Raw genomic sequence first — 15,975 nt, 5'->3', positions numbered from 1 at the left:
GCCCGGCGCGGGAAGGGGCGGCCGGAGTTCTCCGCGTCCCCTCACGCCGCGTCCGCTCACGCCGTGTCCCCTCACGCCCTGTCCCTCGGCGGCGCCGCGGGGCGAGGATGAGGCTGACGCTGCTCGGTGCGGGCGGCGGGCGGCTGGGCTCGCTGGCGGGGCTGGGCCGCGGCGGGGCCGGCGCGCTGGCGCTGCCCGGCTGCCTGCTGTACACGCGGACCGGCGCCGCGCCGCACCTCACCCACGACACGCTGCGGGAGGTGCGCGGCGTGCCCGGCGTGGCGCACATCGCCCTGCCCGCCCTGTGAGTACCGCGCCCGGGCCGCGGGCCCTGCGTGCCCCGCCGAGGGAGGTGCAGGGGCGGGGGAGGAAAGGTGAGGGGAAGGGAGCCGGAGGGCTGCGTGATTTTTAGCGTGTTTAGGCCAAACAGTGGTTTAGGCCAAAGTCGTGGTGACTTCACGGTCATCTTCCTGAGGTGGGCGCCAGGGCGAGGGAGGTGATTCTGCCCCTCTGCTTGGCTACACCCCGCCGAGAGTGCTGCATCCAGCTCTGGAGCCCGCGCCGTGAGAAGGATGTGGGCCTGTTGGACCAGGTCCTTTGGAGCGCCACCAGGATGCTCAGAGGGCTGGAGCATCATTCCTGTAGCAACAGGCAGAGAGATTTGGGGGTGTTCAGCCTGGAGAAGAAAAGGCTCCAGGGAGACCTTTTTCTAGCTTGTGATACCTTAAGGGGGATTATAGGACAGATGGGGACAGATTTTTAACAGAGCCTGTTGTGGTAGGATTAGTAGTAATAGGTTTAAACTATAAGAGGGTATCTCTTGTAATAAGGGCGGTGAAACACTGGACCAGGTTACCCAGAGAGGTGGTAGGTACCCCATACCTGGAGACATCTAATGTAAAATTGGAACAGCAAGTAGCTCTCAAAACTAGTTAAGTTGCAACTGAAAGGAAAGATTAACATGGTAAAGCTTGTGCAGTTGTTGAATGATGTGAACACATTACTGATGCTGCCCAAAAAGTCAAAGTATAGCTTCATGCTCTCATCAAGTCAGTGGTCCCTGGTCAGCGCAGATGAAAGCTTTATTTTTTGCCACAGAATTATGAGTGCCTCAGGTTGTGAGCTGTGATTCTAGAGCTCTGTGACTCTGGCATTTCATTCCATCTGTCCCTGCTTCACTGCCTGACAGCTGGATGGCAAATACCAGCTCAGTGTCAGACAATGCATAAGTATGGAAAAAATAAAGCCTTAGTTATGAAACCACCAATCTCTCTAGACAGTTGTCTGCTTAGTTAATGTGTTCCTATATCTGGATTGCAGGGCAGAAATTCATGATGTCCTGGAAGAGTATAAAGAAGGAGCTGCAAAATTTATGGGTAAAGTACAAATATTTGCTTGTGTATCTGAGAGATGATGCAGGTGGATCCCAGCAGAGATGTTCAGGTAGTATAGTAGGCAAAAAGATGTAGACTTTGCACATTTAGGGATTTTCTCACTCAAAGTGGCACTAGAGAAGACTTGAAATTGTATGTTGTCACTAGTATGGCAAAAAATCCTTCAATCAGCCTACAGAGTGATGATGCGTCTGTAAATTCTATAAATTACAGACAGTTCTTTGTGTATGGAATCTAGCACATTTTGCAAGAAAAAAATGAGTTGCCTAAGCTTGTTTTATTTGTTTTAGTTTTTTAAAAAGCACATAAAAATTTGGGACGTGCATTTCATTACGTATTAAAAAAATAATGGTTTGGCTTTCCAAAGGAAGTTTGCACCCAAATTTCAATCAATCATACCTGCTTGGAGCAATTAACTTCTTCAAGAAAAATTGAAAAATGTCTTTGTCTGGAATTTCCCGGAGACTTTACCAGTTTGAGTGGCTATCTCTGAAGCCATACTGTCTAGCTTTCTGACATTTGAAACCTCCAGTCTAGTAGGGATGATAAATTTCTCATTTGTGCAGTTGATACGTTCTCTAACTCTCCTATTCTCACTCTCTCTCTCACTCGAACAAGTTGCTCAAAGAAGTTGTGAATGTCCCATCCCTGGAAATGTTCAAGTCCAGGTTGGATAGGGCTTTGAGGAACATGGTCTAGTGGAAGGTGCCCCTGCCCATGAGGCATGATCTCTCAGGTCCCTTCCAAGCCAAACTATTTTATGATTCTACTTTGTCCTTCCTTGGGATTGTTGCTAGTTCTGATTGTGTCAAGTGTCTGGTGTCTCCAGTGTATCACTTCTCAGGTGAGTGGCCAAGTGAGTCAGCTGTTGGGTCTGGAAAATTTTAATAGGTGGAGTATTAATCAGGAAGTAACATAAATAAATCCCAAAGCAGCTATGCAGGCTGCAGAACCAAAGAGTGTTGTTTCATGGTTTGTCCTGCTGCTGCACTATTCTCCAGGCAGTTAGTAAAGCTGGGGAAGAAATCTGTCTTCTTTGGTGCTGACAGATAGATGAACAATATTTTCTTCATCAGAATGGATGTATTTGTGTGGGGGACAATACCCTGTTCCCTTTTGCAGATCTGCAAGCCACATCTTTGCCCTAGCTTTGCTTTGGTTCATGAAACTCTGCTCTGGATCTGTCTCTCTGTTTTCAGGTATGCCAGATGCTGTGCTCTACTGCTCCCTTCATGACCCAGTCACTCCCTGCCCCTCTGGCTACAACACTAACAAGGTACAGTAGCTGTAAAGACTTGAAAGGGTCCACCTAAAGTTCCCAAAAGAAATCTGCCAATCCTCCCTTCTTCTTTATGGGTGTGCTCAGATAGCCATACAATTAGCAAAACAAATCTTTGCACAAAGAGGATTGTCATTTACATGCTCATACCTCCGACTAAATGAAAGTGTACATGTTCTTACTTGGCAGCATGTTCCCTGAATGGTTCCTGAGCAGTTAAGTGGCAATTCAGGTAGAAAGGAGAATTCTGGGCTACCATGGTGTTGTGGTTTAAATGGCACTAAAAGAAAATACCTGTGTTTTGGCATATTTGCTGTACAAGCTTGTGCTTGTGCTACAGGCCCACAAAGGGGAAGGACATCGGAATTTTTGCAGGAGGGTGGCTCAGCAATCCAGGAGTGCATAGTTGCAGACATTTGTCTCTTCCACCCCACAGGCACACACACTGCTGTAAAATCCTCACACTGCCTGCTGCCTGACACAGCTTCATGCTGGAGCTCCTGGCACCTGCTCACATACATCAGTCCCAAGGGCTGTTTGGGTATGGCCACATTTGGTGGAAGGTCACTGAGTGATGGAGGATAACTCCTGCCAGACAGCTATCAGTGTCTATTCCTTGCTGCTGGGATCCATGCTGAGTCCTGTCTCTCTGCAGGGAAGGAATTACCTGAAGCTTGTCCCACTGTTGTGCAGCTTTGAGGTGAGAGAAGCAATCTAAACGTGGGTGTTGGGAGTTTGATTCAGAGGTTTTTTTGGGTTTTTTAAACAAGCTGATGAAGATATCTGTCACCTTGTTGTAAGGCCTTCTGCAGCTGGATCTGTGCTGACAAATACTTATAAAAGCTTTTTGAAAGCAATGGGACAGAAAGCTCAGTGCCAGAAAGCCTAGCACTGACAGGATTTAAATAATCACAGGATAATGCTCAGCTCTCTAAGCTGAATGGCTATTTTATTTATTAAAGCAGCTTTTTTCCTCTCAAGAGCAGAATGAAGGTAACTAGATGTGATTACACTCTGCCCTTTGGCTCAGACAGCTCTGACTTTCCTCTGCCTGCCTTCACCAGCTGTTCCTTGATAGTAAGAGGCAGCAGGTACTGTCTGAACAACATGCTGCTGCAGAAAAACATACAGCTGCTGTGTTTCAGTTATTCTGTAGATGCAAATTTTGGAACTCCTTTTGGAGTTGCTTTTTCTTTTAGTTGGAAATTTGAAAAAAATTTTATTACTTTGGAGGCTTCTGGTTTTATTCAAATTTGGTGAAATTGGCTGATAAGGCCAGAAGTAATCAGGATGGATGTATGGATAACAGGCACATGGTGTACTTGTGCGGTCTTTGTGGGGACCAGGTCAAAAAAAAAAAAAAAAGGGCTTCTGCTCATATTTTTTGCATCTGGTGATGAAATTCAATTTACAAATTAGTATACATGAGAACTGCACTGCTTAATCTGTCTGTCTGGCACAGGCTAGGAGAATGTGTTTATACCCTCAGGCCCAAAAAAGTGCCCATAACACTCCAAGCTATATGCTGTTTCTGATGGCTGAAAACCCTTTCTCATTTAAAAAGGTATGAACAGAATTGCAGATTCAAAGACCTGACTTCCGAAGGGCTCAAGCCCTTTACTTAACCCACTTGAATACCCCTTTAAAGTTTTGTAGCAGCTGTTTCACAAGCCTAACAATAATATAACCAAAGCAATGGCCAAGCTGCACTCACAGATTAATTACAGATTCTGCAAAATAGGCTAAAATGTGAACATTTTATGAATCTGAATGCTTAGTGAATTGAATGGTGATATCTGCTAGGTGTTCAGGTAAGGTAACCTCCTTGTCCATGTGCTTTTGTCTTGCTATAAATTCTTTTGAAGGTATCACAGAGTAGCAATGGAAGATGGGGTCCCATGTGTGCTGGCACGATGGGAAGCATGTGAAGAGACGGGGAAGATCATGTGTGAAATCTTAATGAGCTGTTCTTTACATCAACTTGGTTTGGGTATTTCGGTGCCTTCTAGAGTTGTTGGATTTGGGACCTAAAATAACGTGGGGTTCTAAGACTGAGTGCTTAACAAGCTTTTGTAATCTTCCCAGACTGCAGGGTTTATATAAATGCATACATTCATGTGTGTTGTGTGAGTTAAATGCTCAGAAGTGGAAGTAGTTTCTTGGGTTTGCATTTTGTACAGAAAACTAGCAAGTTGTATTTGCCATTGCAGCCTTTGGTGCTTTTTATAAGCTTTTGCTTACTTGACAAGTTCGGTGGTAATTCAAGCTTTCTTTTTCCCCCCAATTCTGGCACTAATTTGTGTGATGAGAGGCCAGCTGCTCTATCTTGGATTTTTAGATATGGAGAAGTCAGTGTTGAGTGGGATGGTTTCACCTAAGAGTATCATAGAAATTCCAGTTCAGTCATTTATCTCCTTCCATTCATTGTCCCAAGTGCAGGTGATTATCTGAGCCATGCTCCAGGGGAACTTATCTAATGAGCTATCATTCCAGTAGCTGGTGTTTTACCAGACCAATTCCTTTTCTTTTTTCACCCTGAGGATCTGCTGTCCTTTTCAACTGCTGTTCATCCCTGTTCTTCCTGTATAGACGGTCTCCCTGTGGGGAAGCTCAGGGCGCATGGAGATGACAGCTTCCAAGTTCATGGACATCCAGCGGGCCATCCAGCCAGACTGGTTCCAGTGCATCTCTGATGGAGACACCATTTCTGGGGAAGCTGGCAGAAAAAGAGCCAAGAAGTCTGTGGATAGGTCGCTTTCCTTCTTGGATATATGCCTTGAGCTGCAAGAAAAATCACCGGTAAGGTCCCCAAGATACTGAGGCAATATCACTGCAAGTGCTTCTTGGTCTGTGCAGGAGGTTGTGTCACTTGTATATCAGAGAATGCCCAGCTTACAGTCCAGAGTGGGTATAACCAGTAGCACGGTGATTTTTCCTTCCTTCCTTTAGTAAATTGTCTCCTGCACCAGGATCACCTCTCATCTCTTCTTGTTGAAGAGAACTACATTTTAGGAATTTTCTTTCTGCTTTTGGGCTGTGATACATTTTTTTCACTTATCTCATTATTAGATGCGTTGGCAAACTGGGATCTTCTTATTCAGATTGAGAAAACCCATCTTTTTGCTCTGAAGTCCCCTTGGTTGCAAGTGAGGGAGGATTTGATAGAATTACTAAGTGCTATTCTTTATTTCTTCCAGCAGCTTTGAAACTTCCCGCCCTTTTACTGAAAGGCGACATACAATCTGAGTCTGCACTAAAAGGCAAAACAGGTGACAGGAGTTAGTGTTTGGATCTCCTGAAAGGGACTTCCCTGTGACATCTGGTGTCTGAGATCCAGGATAATGGCACCTGCTTTGTATTTTGCACTAACACATCCATTGCTGAGACCCCCATCCATAAAAAGCCATGTACAAAGATGGTGTGTGGTTATTGACCTCTGTAGGGAGGTGGGAAGAGTGGCATCAAAATTCTCAGTGAGTTAGTGTCAAGGGAAGGAGCAGGATCTTGTCTCTACTAGTCCCATTTCTGACACGTGGGCTTCACGGTGTTGTGTGGTGAATAGTTCTGCGTGAGATGAAACCCCATGGCTCTGGCAAGTTCCTGGGAATGTGGGGCTAAAGTAGCAGGCATCTGAAGTCTGGGCTGTGAGCTGTCTTTCATGTCTGTGGCAGAGCATGCTCTAACACTTGTAGCTTTCTCCCGGGACAGGAACTACAAGGAAGTGTAATGTTTGGGGCAATTGAAGGTGGAGATATCTTAGAAGAGAGGCTCAGATCAGCCAGGGAGACTGCCAAGCGGCCTGTGGGTGGCTTTCTGCTAGATGGCTTCCAGGGAAGTGCCATGGCCAAGGAGACCAAGTTGAAACTGATAGCTTCTGTCACAGCAGAGCTGCCAGAGGATAAACCAAGGTAAGTTGTGTGGGCAACATCCCAAGAAATCCATCTGTTCTATTATGAGGAGCATCTACAGGCTGCTGTGCAGTTTCTCTGTAGGAAATAATCACTGTATTGCACAGCTCTGTGTGTGCCAGGCTGCATAAATTTTACCATTGTCAGGCTGCAGTCTTCAACACTTGTTTCAGTTTTTAGCTGCAACTGGCACCAGGCCTTGCTCATACTGTGGGTTTGAGGAAAAGTTTTTAGGAAGTGTTACAGGTAAGATATATCAGGGTTACTTGCATTTGGAGTCCATGGCTTACTTGAAGTTCATCTTAAACAAAAACATTATTATCAAGGTATTTTACAGGGACTTCTTCTCAGTAAAAGTGTCATGTTTCCAGTTCTCTCTGGCCTGAGCTGGCAGATGGCAGAGAGGGGTGCTGGCAGAACCAGCCAGTGCTTGCTACATGGTCTTGGTAGCCAGGTCTGTCGTAGTACCTGAGGCACTGAGCCTGTGCACTACCAGGGTGGTACAGGCTGACCCAGAACAGTGGTATTCTCTTCTTGGACAGTGTGGGGCTTATTGCATATCTGAGTTGTTAGCTGTGCCCATCAGACCTATGCCAAGGACTGGACAGGAGTGGCAGCTTTCTTAATCCTTATAACTGACTAACAGTAACTAAAGACTCCTTGAAAATGTGGGCTAATATTTGCTAGTGGTTCAGAAGTATAGGGGTTTCTTTATTGGTTTGAGCTCACTGGATGGTTCTTACCAGAGCAACCGATACAGAAATAATATGGTTACTTTTTTCATCATTTCCTGAAGAGAATGACTGAGGCCCCATTGTGTTCCTGCTTCCCTCTGCTAGCAGAGCATTGCTCTGACCTAATGGTGTTTAAAAGGAAATTAAATGCAAGAGCACTGTGTCTGGTGTTGTAGCTTGTTCTTGCCTAGGGGTGCCTGGGGTTTGAATTTTCCTGACAATTAGGAGGCTTGCTGTGTTGTTGCTATCCTGTCTGGTTGAGCTACTTAAAAGATCCCCTGGGAGCATTAGAGTCCAATCTGCTCAGCTAACCCCAGTGTCTACACGTGCATCTGCCTTATCTATCAAATAGTTTGCTTGTCTTGTTAAGACAAGTGTTTCTGACCTCTTGATAGGAAGAGAGCTGGTTAGCCCCAGGGGGTCTTGGAAGTACCTCACATGAATTTCAGGCAGTCATTGCTCCTGAATCACCCTTGCCATTCTGGCTGGAGAAGTTATTCTTCATCTCTGTTCTACCCCAGCATGAAATTCTCTAGAAGACAAACATTTTTTGTGCTTCACTCAAGAAGTGGCTGCTTTTTGTGGGATTGTAAAATGATCTTATGAGTGTACTCTTTATAAAGAATCCTTTCATGTACCTAAAGGGGCTGAAGTCACTTGATAAAATTTGTTTTCCTTTCCAATAGCATAAGAGCCCTTGCAAGAACAAATGTTTGTCCTTACCTGTGCAGAGATGAGTTTCAGCAAGGCTTTTATCATATATGCAGAGCTACTGTTTTGACTTCTGCATTTCATTTTCTCCCTGTCATGGGAACCTGAAACATAAAACACTCATGCTGTAAACTTCTCCTCTCCTTATTCTGTGCTCATCAATTTAATTGGAGTACTTAGAAAAGTGACTAAAAATGGCACCTTGTGACTTCATTTATCAGCCCCTGTGTATTTTCCTAATTATCTGTTTAGCTCATTGCCCTACATTAACTTCTACAGCTTTCAGCCTATGCACCTGCAGGAGAGCAGGCACTGCTCTACTCTCTTACACTTCACCCACCCTCAGTGAAGCTGCCAACTAAATTTGGCTGCCAGCAGGATCTCTATTACCACTGATGGCAATCCAGCCAGGCTCTTCCTGGCTCTTAATGCCATGTCTCAGGAGATGTTACAGCCCACGTCCTTGGGTAAATCATTTGAGCAGTTAAGAGTGTAAAGAGAAGGGAAGACTAAAGCAAGGATGTTTTCTCTTTCTAACAATGTTTTTCATTAGTGTGTTCTCCCCCAGGCAGTTTTCCAAGTGCTCTAGGATGTGTCTGTCGCCTGAAGGACTTGTATCTTTGACCAGCCATCTACTGCTGTCTCTGTTGAGACTCTTTTTAAACAGCTAACAAGCAAAAGGGTCCATGTGTCTGGGAATTAGTAGTTCATTGGGTCACAATGATGATTAAGGAAAATATCTGTTCTGTGGCACAGATGTTATGAATCTAATGGTATTTATGTGTATGCGGAAGAAATCACATACAAATCACTTCAAACACAATGAACAGAATGGGGTTTTTCCACAGTAAATGAGGGATTTTTGCTGTCTTCCAAAGGGCAAATAGTGAAAAGCTTGTTATGTACTGGGTATGTGGGAGGTGGGGCAGCGGAAGCACATGGAATTCTCAGTGATGACTGTTACCAGTTGCAGAGATAAGCTACATGTGCTGCACATGACCTGGAGGTCTTTTCCTTCAGGTACCTGCTTGCTTCTACTCAGAACATTGTAGATTTTTCTTCCTGTGTGTCCTCTACAGAATCATTCATGGTGTAGGCAAACCAGATGAGGTGCTTGAGTGCATTGAAAGGGGAGTTGACATTTTTGAGAGCTTCTTTCCCTTCCAAGTGACGGAGCGAGGCTGTGCCTTGGTTTTCAGTTATGACTGCCATCCAGATCCTGAAGCAACAGGTAGGCTTCTTGGTGTCTGTTACAGTTTCTGCATTTTGTATTGTGGTAAGCATAATTCATACTTGGGAGCAATCTGTATTTGAGGGCTTTGTTCCTGAAATAAGTGCAGTGACCACTGGAAAACCTGGGATTCCACTACCACATGTTACTTTTGAAGGCAGGGTGCTTTGATGTGATATCTGTTGAGTAAAACTTGAGGATTCTGAATGTCTCATTAGCCAAAATATGATGAGTAAATATTTCTTAAACACCTCCTGAATAGAGGGTTTTAGTTTGACACTGTTGGCAAATTTTCTGTTACTGTTAGCAGTGAAGGCTGGACCTATTAAGCAATCCCTAGGATTAAATTATTATGTATCTGTTGTAGTAATATATTTTTGAAGTTCTTTTTTCTAGCTGTCAGAAGTTTCCCATTTATTTGGGCAGTTTTCCTCTCTGTCCTTGCATTTGTAGGTTTATATCAAAACCAAAATGCTCTGTTCATTATACTGTGAGATGGGAATGTGTATCACCCATTAAAGCACCTATCAAATGTGTTTCAAGCAGCTGTTTTGTTTTGGCCTATTAGATGTTTTTAATACAGAGAAGCATTTCACATTTTTTCTCTTCGGTAGAACCTAGTGGCTTTTCATACCTGGATAACTCAGAGCCAGCTGAATAGAACAGAACATCTTGTTTCTTTGTGGTGGCTGCTTTTTTTAACCCTTTTCTTTGTTTGTTGTTCTTTATCTTGTCTTACTTTATTCTTTAATTATAAGGCTCTGGGTAATGGCAGTGGTTTTGTCCCATGTCCGTTTAAAACACAGCAGGCATGGATTATGCAAACAGTAATATTGGTATTTCAAGATATATCTCTTTCTCCTTAAGAGCAAACTCAAAAATGCAAACCTATAAAATCATGGGATGATTCTTTATCTTTCAGATAGATGCTGAAAAGGCAGATGTTGACCCACCTCTTCTGAATTAGTGCTAACAGCCTCTTTTGATTCCAGGTTTTAAAAAAAAAAAAAAAGGCATCTAAATCCCTGAATAATCACAGCATGGAAAGTAGAATGACTGAATGCAGATGAGTTTCTACTCTAACAAAATCTCAATAAAATCCATTTGTTCAGGTGGTTGCATCCTATTCAGCATGCAGTTCAGACAAAATAATTTTGACATTTTTAAAGAATTCAGCTCAGTAGAGCAGCAAAAAGTTATACTGTTATTTCAGCTCTAACTTTTGATTAGTTCTAGTTGGTTACTTTTTACTTGTCTTTTGCTGTTTTGATCATCTAAAAGTGTATTTGTGTTAACTAACCTACAGCAATTATAGTAAAATATCTGCTTTCTAGAAAAAAAGAGGTGGAAACTTGTGGCAGGAGTTTTCAGCTGGCAAGAAAGTATCAGGAATATCTTCTGTAAGGTTGCTACCCTTGCTCTGCTCTTTTTCTCTGTTCTGAAGCTGTTGTCTTTTTAATTTAATCAGTTTTAACACAAAATGGGATCGAGTTCCTGAAGAAGAATGGTACTCAAGAAGACCAGGAGGAAGTCTCCAAAGCTGACCCAGAAATGACACCATTTGAGATATCTCTGAAGGATAAAAAGTATGTGAATTTGTGAGGAGGGTACCTGCAGCTTATGACTAAATATGATGCTTTAGTCCTTTGTATTTATTTGCAACTGGTCAGCAGTTGCAAATAAATACAAAGCAGTTGGATGAGAGACTTCATAAAACATGAAGCTGTTGAAGAGAGTACTTCTGGACACCGAGCAGATAGTGTTGGACAAGCACTCTGGCTTGTTATCAGGCAACAGCCTATCTCTGAAAGCACTGTCTTTTGCCTTACCTAGAGCCAGGGGTTTTCTGATCATTTATTCAGCAAACATTCTGTGGTCATAATTATGTTTCACCTGAAAGACCATAGGTTCACAAAGGTGGTCTGGGAATCAGTTTGTTCTTCCACATCTAACTTGGGTTGTCGTGAGATACTAGATTTTATTTAAACTATGGAGACCCTCTACTCTCTGACTCAGTTTGGGCAGCTGCAGAGCAGTTCTGCCATTTCTGGATATTTGACAAAAACTTTGGCCATTGTTACCACTTGTCCTTCTTTGTCTTTGTCGCAGCTACTTCCAGGCTGAGTAGACAATTGTGTTGCTTTGCTCTTTCTGTGAAACGGTGCATCTCACAGTAGAGTGGAATACTGTTCTGTGAATAGTGGGATTAGTAAATCTGTGGTTTTGGTGGCTTTCCCCTTCATAAACTGTGTGATGGCTGTCTTGTACCGCAGCTTTTCTGCCAGGGAAGGCACAGATAGGGCCTCTCTGCTGTTAGCTGCGATGTAGTCGGAGTTATTCTGACTTCAGAGCCCAAAGGCCATACACTTAAGTGAGTTCTGGCATGAGGAGGCCTGGGGCTTTCAGCAGCCATGGTCCCACACCGTGGCAGGGTCTGGGAGTTACATGATCTTTAAGGTCCCTTCCAACCCAAACCACCTCTGATATCTGATGTCCTTTGTGCCAGTGGTGCTGGTCTGAGTTGTCAGCAAATCTGGATTAAGGACCTGAGGCTTTAAGGCTTTCATCCCTGCAAAAGGCCAGGTGGTTACAGGGGAACTCTTTATTGCTTGGATGGCTCTTCTTAGCTCTGATGTTACCCAACATTGCTTCTTCCTTAGGTACCAGGATGATTTTGGTCCTTTGCTGGAAGGGTGCAGCTGTTACTGCTGTCAGAGGCACACTCGTGCCTATGTCCATCACCTCCTGGTGACCAACGAGCTGCTGGCCGGTGTCCTGCTCATGATGCACAACTTCCAGCACTACTTTGGTTTCTTCAGTGCCATTCGGGATGCCTTGAGGGACAGCAAACTGGACCGACTCAAGGAGCTTGTCTTCAGGCAGGCGCTGCAAGGCCCGGCAGATGCCACGCTGAGACAGTGAGCTCAGAGAGGAAGGAGACTGCAGGCTGCATCCTCATCCAGTGGGACTGTATCACCTGGACCTGTCAGTAGTAAAATGCCTTTAAAATGCCTTTTTTCCTTCCTGGAGGGACCTGAAGGAGACATTTGAAGGAGATCTCACTTCCTGGTGGGGAAGGACGATCTTTTGGTTAATTGGCTTGGTGCATTCTTGGTGGCTGGAAGAGCCTGGACAGTTCACCAGCAAGACTAGTATGGATGGGTTTGTTTTCAGATACTCGCTGTTGGTTTCCCATGTGCAAGGACAGAGTAATTGAACTTGTGATTGAGGATAAAGCAGGGCATATACCTAAAATTAATCCAGCTGCCTGGAGACTCAGCAGCTGCTTGGGACTCTTGTTCTATACCCGACAGTAATTATTTTTCTAGAAAAACCTAGTGGTGTCCTAGTCTCTCATCATGTATCCCCTTAGTAAGAAATCCCACCTCAGTCTTAACATGCTGTCCTTGTAGCCATTGCCAGCATCTGTGTCCTTGGAAAGAACTGACTGGAAGTGCTGCTGTGTCCAGTGGCACAAGGGACTGTGTGTGTACTCCTCTCTCAGGCCACCCGCAGTGCAGAATGTTCTCTGCGCCTGGAAGAAGTCTGCCACCTCGGCCTGGCCTTGAACACCCCTGCCTCAGGGGTCCCATTCAGTGACATTAGAGCCAGAGAGAAGAGAAAGTGTTTAATCCATGTCCTGCTGTAGGGCTTTTCTTTTTAACTCTGCACTTTTTTCAGATTTCACTCCTGTGTTAGCACATGGGTGACAATGTCTGTGTCATTCTTTTCAGCCACCCTAGCACTGGTCGCAGAGCCGGCTACACAAATGTCACTGTGAGATGGAGCTATGGAAGGGGAAGTGTCATAGGAAAGGACTTTCAGAAAACATTCTGGGGGGTCCTTGTTTTAGAATATGACTTAGTTATGTTACATTCCTCTTATTCAGTTGGGTTTTTTTACTGCTCTTTACTGTGGAATCATGGATTAATAGTTTTATATTTCAAAGCAACAATAAAATACATTTATTATTTGTTACACTGGCTCCTCAATGTGTGACAGAGGGGGTGTACCAGAGAGTCTGAACTCAAGAACGTGTATCTCCTGAAAACCTAGCAGCCTGATGAGGACATTACTGGGAGTATTCTGTCATGGAGCAGGTTTCCAAGTAATTTGCTTCAAAAGAATGTCATAATAGACTTGGAAGTGTTGAAGACAGCTGTCTGTCCTTCTCCCCATAAGGACTCTACTACCTTAATTAAGCTTGAAAAAAATACTACACTTCACGGCCTTAAAGCCATTAAGGATTAATCTGTAGTTTGCTCTTCACAATTTCTGCAATACTTTAAGATTTTAATACCTGCCATCAGAATGACTTTACCATAGAGTATAAGGAGGTTTTAGTTTCCCTGTCTCTTTGGGCAACTACACAAGGTTGTCATAGTCCTTTATACCATTCCAGCCTTACTCACTCTGTTGCACTAATTACACTTCTGTTCCACAGGATCCTAAAGAAATGGTGAAAATGCTGCTCTACTGTTGTCTTCAGACAGACTACAGAGAATGATTCAGTCACAGAAATTACACACAGAATTATTGTCCTCACTCCAAGTAGTAGTTTGTGGTTGTTAGAATTGATACAGCACTGGGAAACTTGGAGATGGTGGCTTAGGTATACAGTGTGAGGTAGAAGGTCTGCCTAACTTAAAGGGCAAAAATTCTAATGAAATAAAAATGGTTTATGTTTCTTTCAAGAGGAATGCAGTGGTAGTGCATGGGAGCTTGCAATGCTTGTTTCAGCAAGTGCCTGTTCTACAATGTTGCAAGTGCCTGTGGAGATCTTTTGGGAGGGGACAGGTTTTGAAACTTCTCGTTCACTGACAATCCTGTCTCCACGTACTGATTCATCAAAATGCCTGAGTCAGCCCAGCACTCGGGTACCAGGATGGTTGTGTCCAACAGGTCAGTCATGGATGCTCTGTGATAACACACAGGACAAGGTGTGCAGGTGGTTGTGTCCTCCTCACATTTCCTGCATACTTCTTAGGTTGGTAAACTTACTGCTAGTTTTGGAATTGCTGTTTTATACCTTTTGGGGGGTACTTGTGATAACTCGGTCTCCCCGTCCTGCCCCACCTCTGTGAATCATTTGGGTTTATTAATTCTTCTTTATCTCCCAGCCTGGATCCTCAGGAGATAAACCTGTCCTCAGGAGATAAACAGAGCTGTACTGCTGGACTGGGATCTTAGTGGCCTGCTAAGCTAAGTGCCAGTAACATGCTATTCTCAATAACCCTTCTCTTCTGGCTTTCCAGTCCTTCCATACTGCTGTGTTATGGTTTTTTCCCAGTCCTACCCATTAGGCTTTCCTGTTACAGTTCTCTGGTTAGCTTTTATATGGGTGCCACGGCTGCAGAAAACAAACCATTTCATACTGGGCAGAATTTGACCAGCTACATCCTTCAGTATCTAACAAAGACAAACGTCACTAACCCTGAAACCATCTTAATGTGTTGTATTTATACAACTTCTCAACATATCAGTCCTCTTAGTACACACTGTAAAAAATCAGCAACATTTTTCATGGTAACTTAAAAAGTTTTAAAATCTATTTCCAGGCAGAGATCTTAATTTCTTTCAAAAACAGAATTCTTGCCCTAATATGGGGATGAAAACTGCATGAAGAAAGCTTAACTTTCCATGGAGAAGTGAAAATTGAAATTAATAAGGAGTGGAAAAATGTCTGTGCTAAATTAACTTCCCTAAGCTCAGAAGACTGCAAAAACATCCTTGACTGCCATCCATCCCCAAAGGGCAGAATATAAAAGAGCAGAGCAGAATACAAAAGAGATGGTTACAAAAACATTAGACCCTTGAATATCTTTTCCTTAGCAACCTTTAGTGTAATCTTCCCCTTAATAAAGAAAAACCTTTCACGCTGATGAGAATAACTGTCAGGGCCTCATGTTAAGGCCTGTGTCTTTCTGACCACTTCATCAGTATTCTGCTCAGTAACTCCTTCCTATTTTAATGTTGCAGACTCTTTAGCAGTTTCAAAGGTGTGCTTTGAAGTGTGTTAAGGGAAAAAAAATCAAATTGTTGTATTACAAAAAAGTCTTCTTTCCTTCAGGGTTGTAATTTCCCCCCCTCCCCCGCCACTGTTTATCCACCCCGTCCTGTAAATCACTAGGACAGTGTCCAAGACACACACAGTGTACATCCAGCCTTCTCTGACACTTTCTAGGTCTGCTCCTCTGTGGCTCTGCAGGATCACAGGAGCTGCCCAAGACTGGAAAATTTTCCAGCAGGGTGTTCGATTTATTTCTACATCTATAAGGTCCAGCGGGTTTTCAGATCATGGGATTTTTATGCATAGAAAATTTAGTTCCAGGTGTGTTTCAGAGGTGCTTTTAAGCATTGAGTAGCTTTATTTTTTCTTCATCCCAAGCCCTGTTGGTTTTTGATTCATAACCTGAGGTGGCAGACAAAGGGCTCCAATAAAATGTTTAAACCGTTCTTTCAGTAATTTCAGAGCTGTTTCCTCTGTGATGTGGAAGGTATGCATGAAACAGATGATGGTGCAGGCCAGTTTCATGGTTTTGTTTGTAGTACTCTGGAGTGATCTAAATCATTGGCTAGGGACCTAATCTCTTTCTGGTAATGCAGCACTCCTTCCTTCGGACTATTAAAGACATTCAAGCACATTATCATCCTTTCTTATGCACATTCTGCAGGCATGACAGGACTTTTCAAACAAAAGGAGAATGAATTTCAATCC

The 15,975-nt window shown here is 43.7% G+C and overlaps 1 protein-coding gene across 1 annotated transcript; it reads left to right on the top strand.

Moving 5' to 3' along the window:
* Positions 1 to 14: 14 nt before the first annotated feature.
* Positions 15 to 13,169, top strand: QTRT2 (queuine tRNA-ribosyltransferase accessory subunit 2). Its single transcript, XM_084226915.1, has 8 exons — positions 15 to 304; positions 1,321 to 1,376; positions 2,594 to 2,670; positions 5,263 to 5,472; positions 6,382 to 6,581; positions 9,106 to 9,257; positions 10,726 to 10,843; positions 11,918 to 13,169. Exons 1-8 carry the CDS (start codon positions 108 to 110, stop codon positions 12,177 to 12,179), a joined length of 1,272 nt encoding a protein of 423 aa, XP_084083041.1. The 5' UTR covers positions 15 to 107; the 3' UTR covers positions 12,180 to 13,169.
* Positions 13,170 to 15,975: the final 2,806 nt, after the last annotated feature.

Source organism: Fringilla coelebs (assembly GCF_963513975.1).
Source record: "Fringilla coelebs genome assembly, chromosome: 2".
Taxonomy (NCBI): Eukaryota; Metazoa; Chordata; class Aves; order Passeriformes; family Fringillidae; genus Fringilla; species Fringilla coelebs.
Note: the sequence above shows the minus strand (reverse complement) of the source record. Positions and strands in the feature narration are given on the sequence as shown.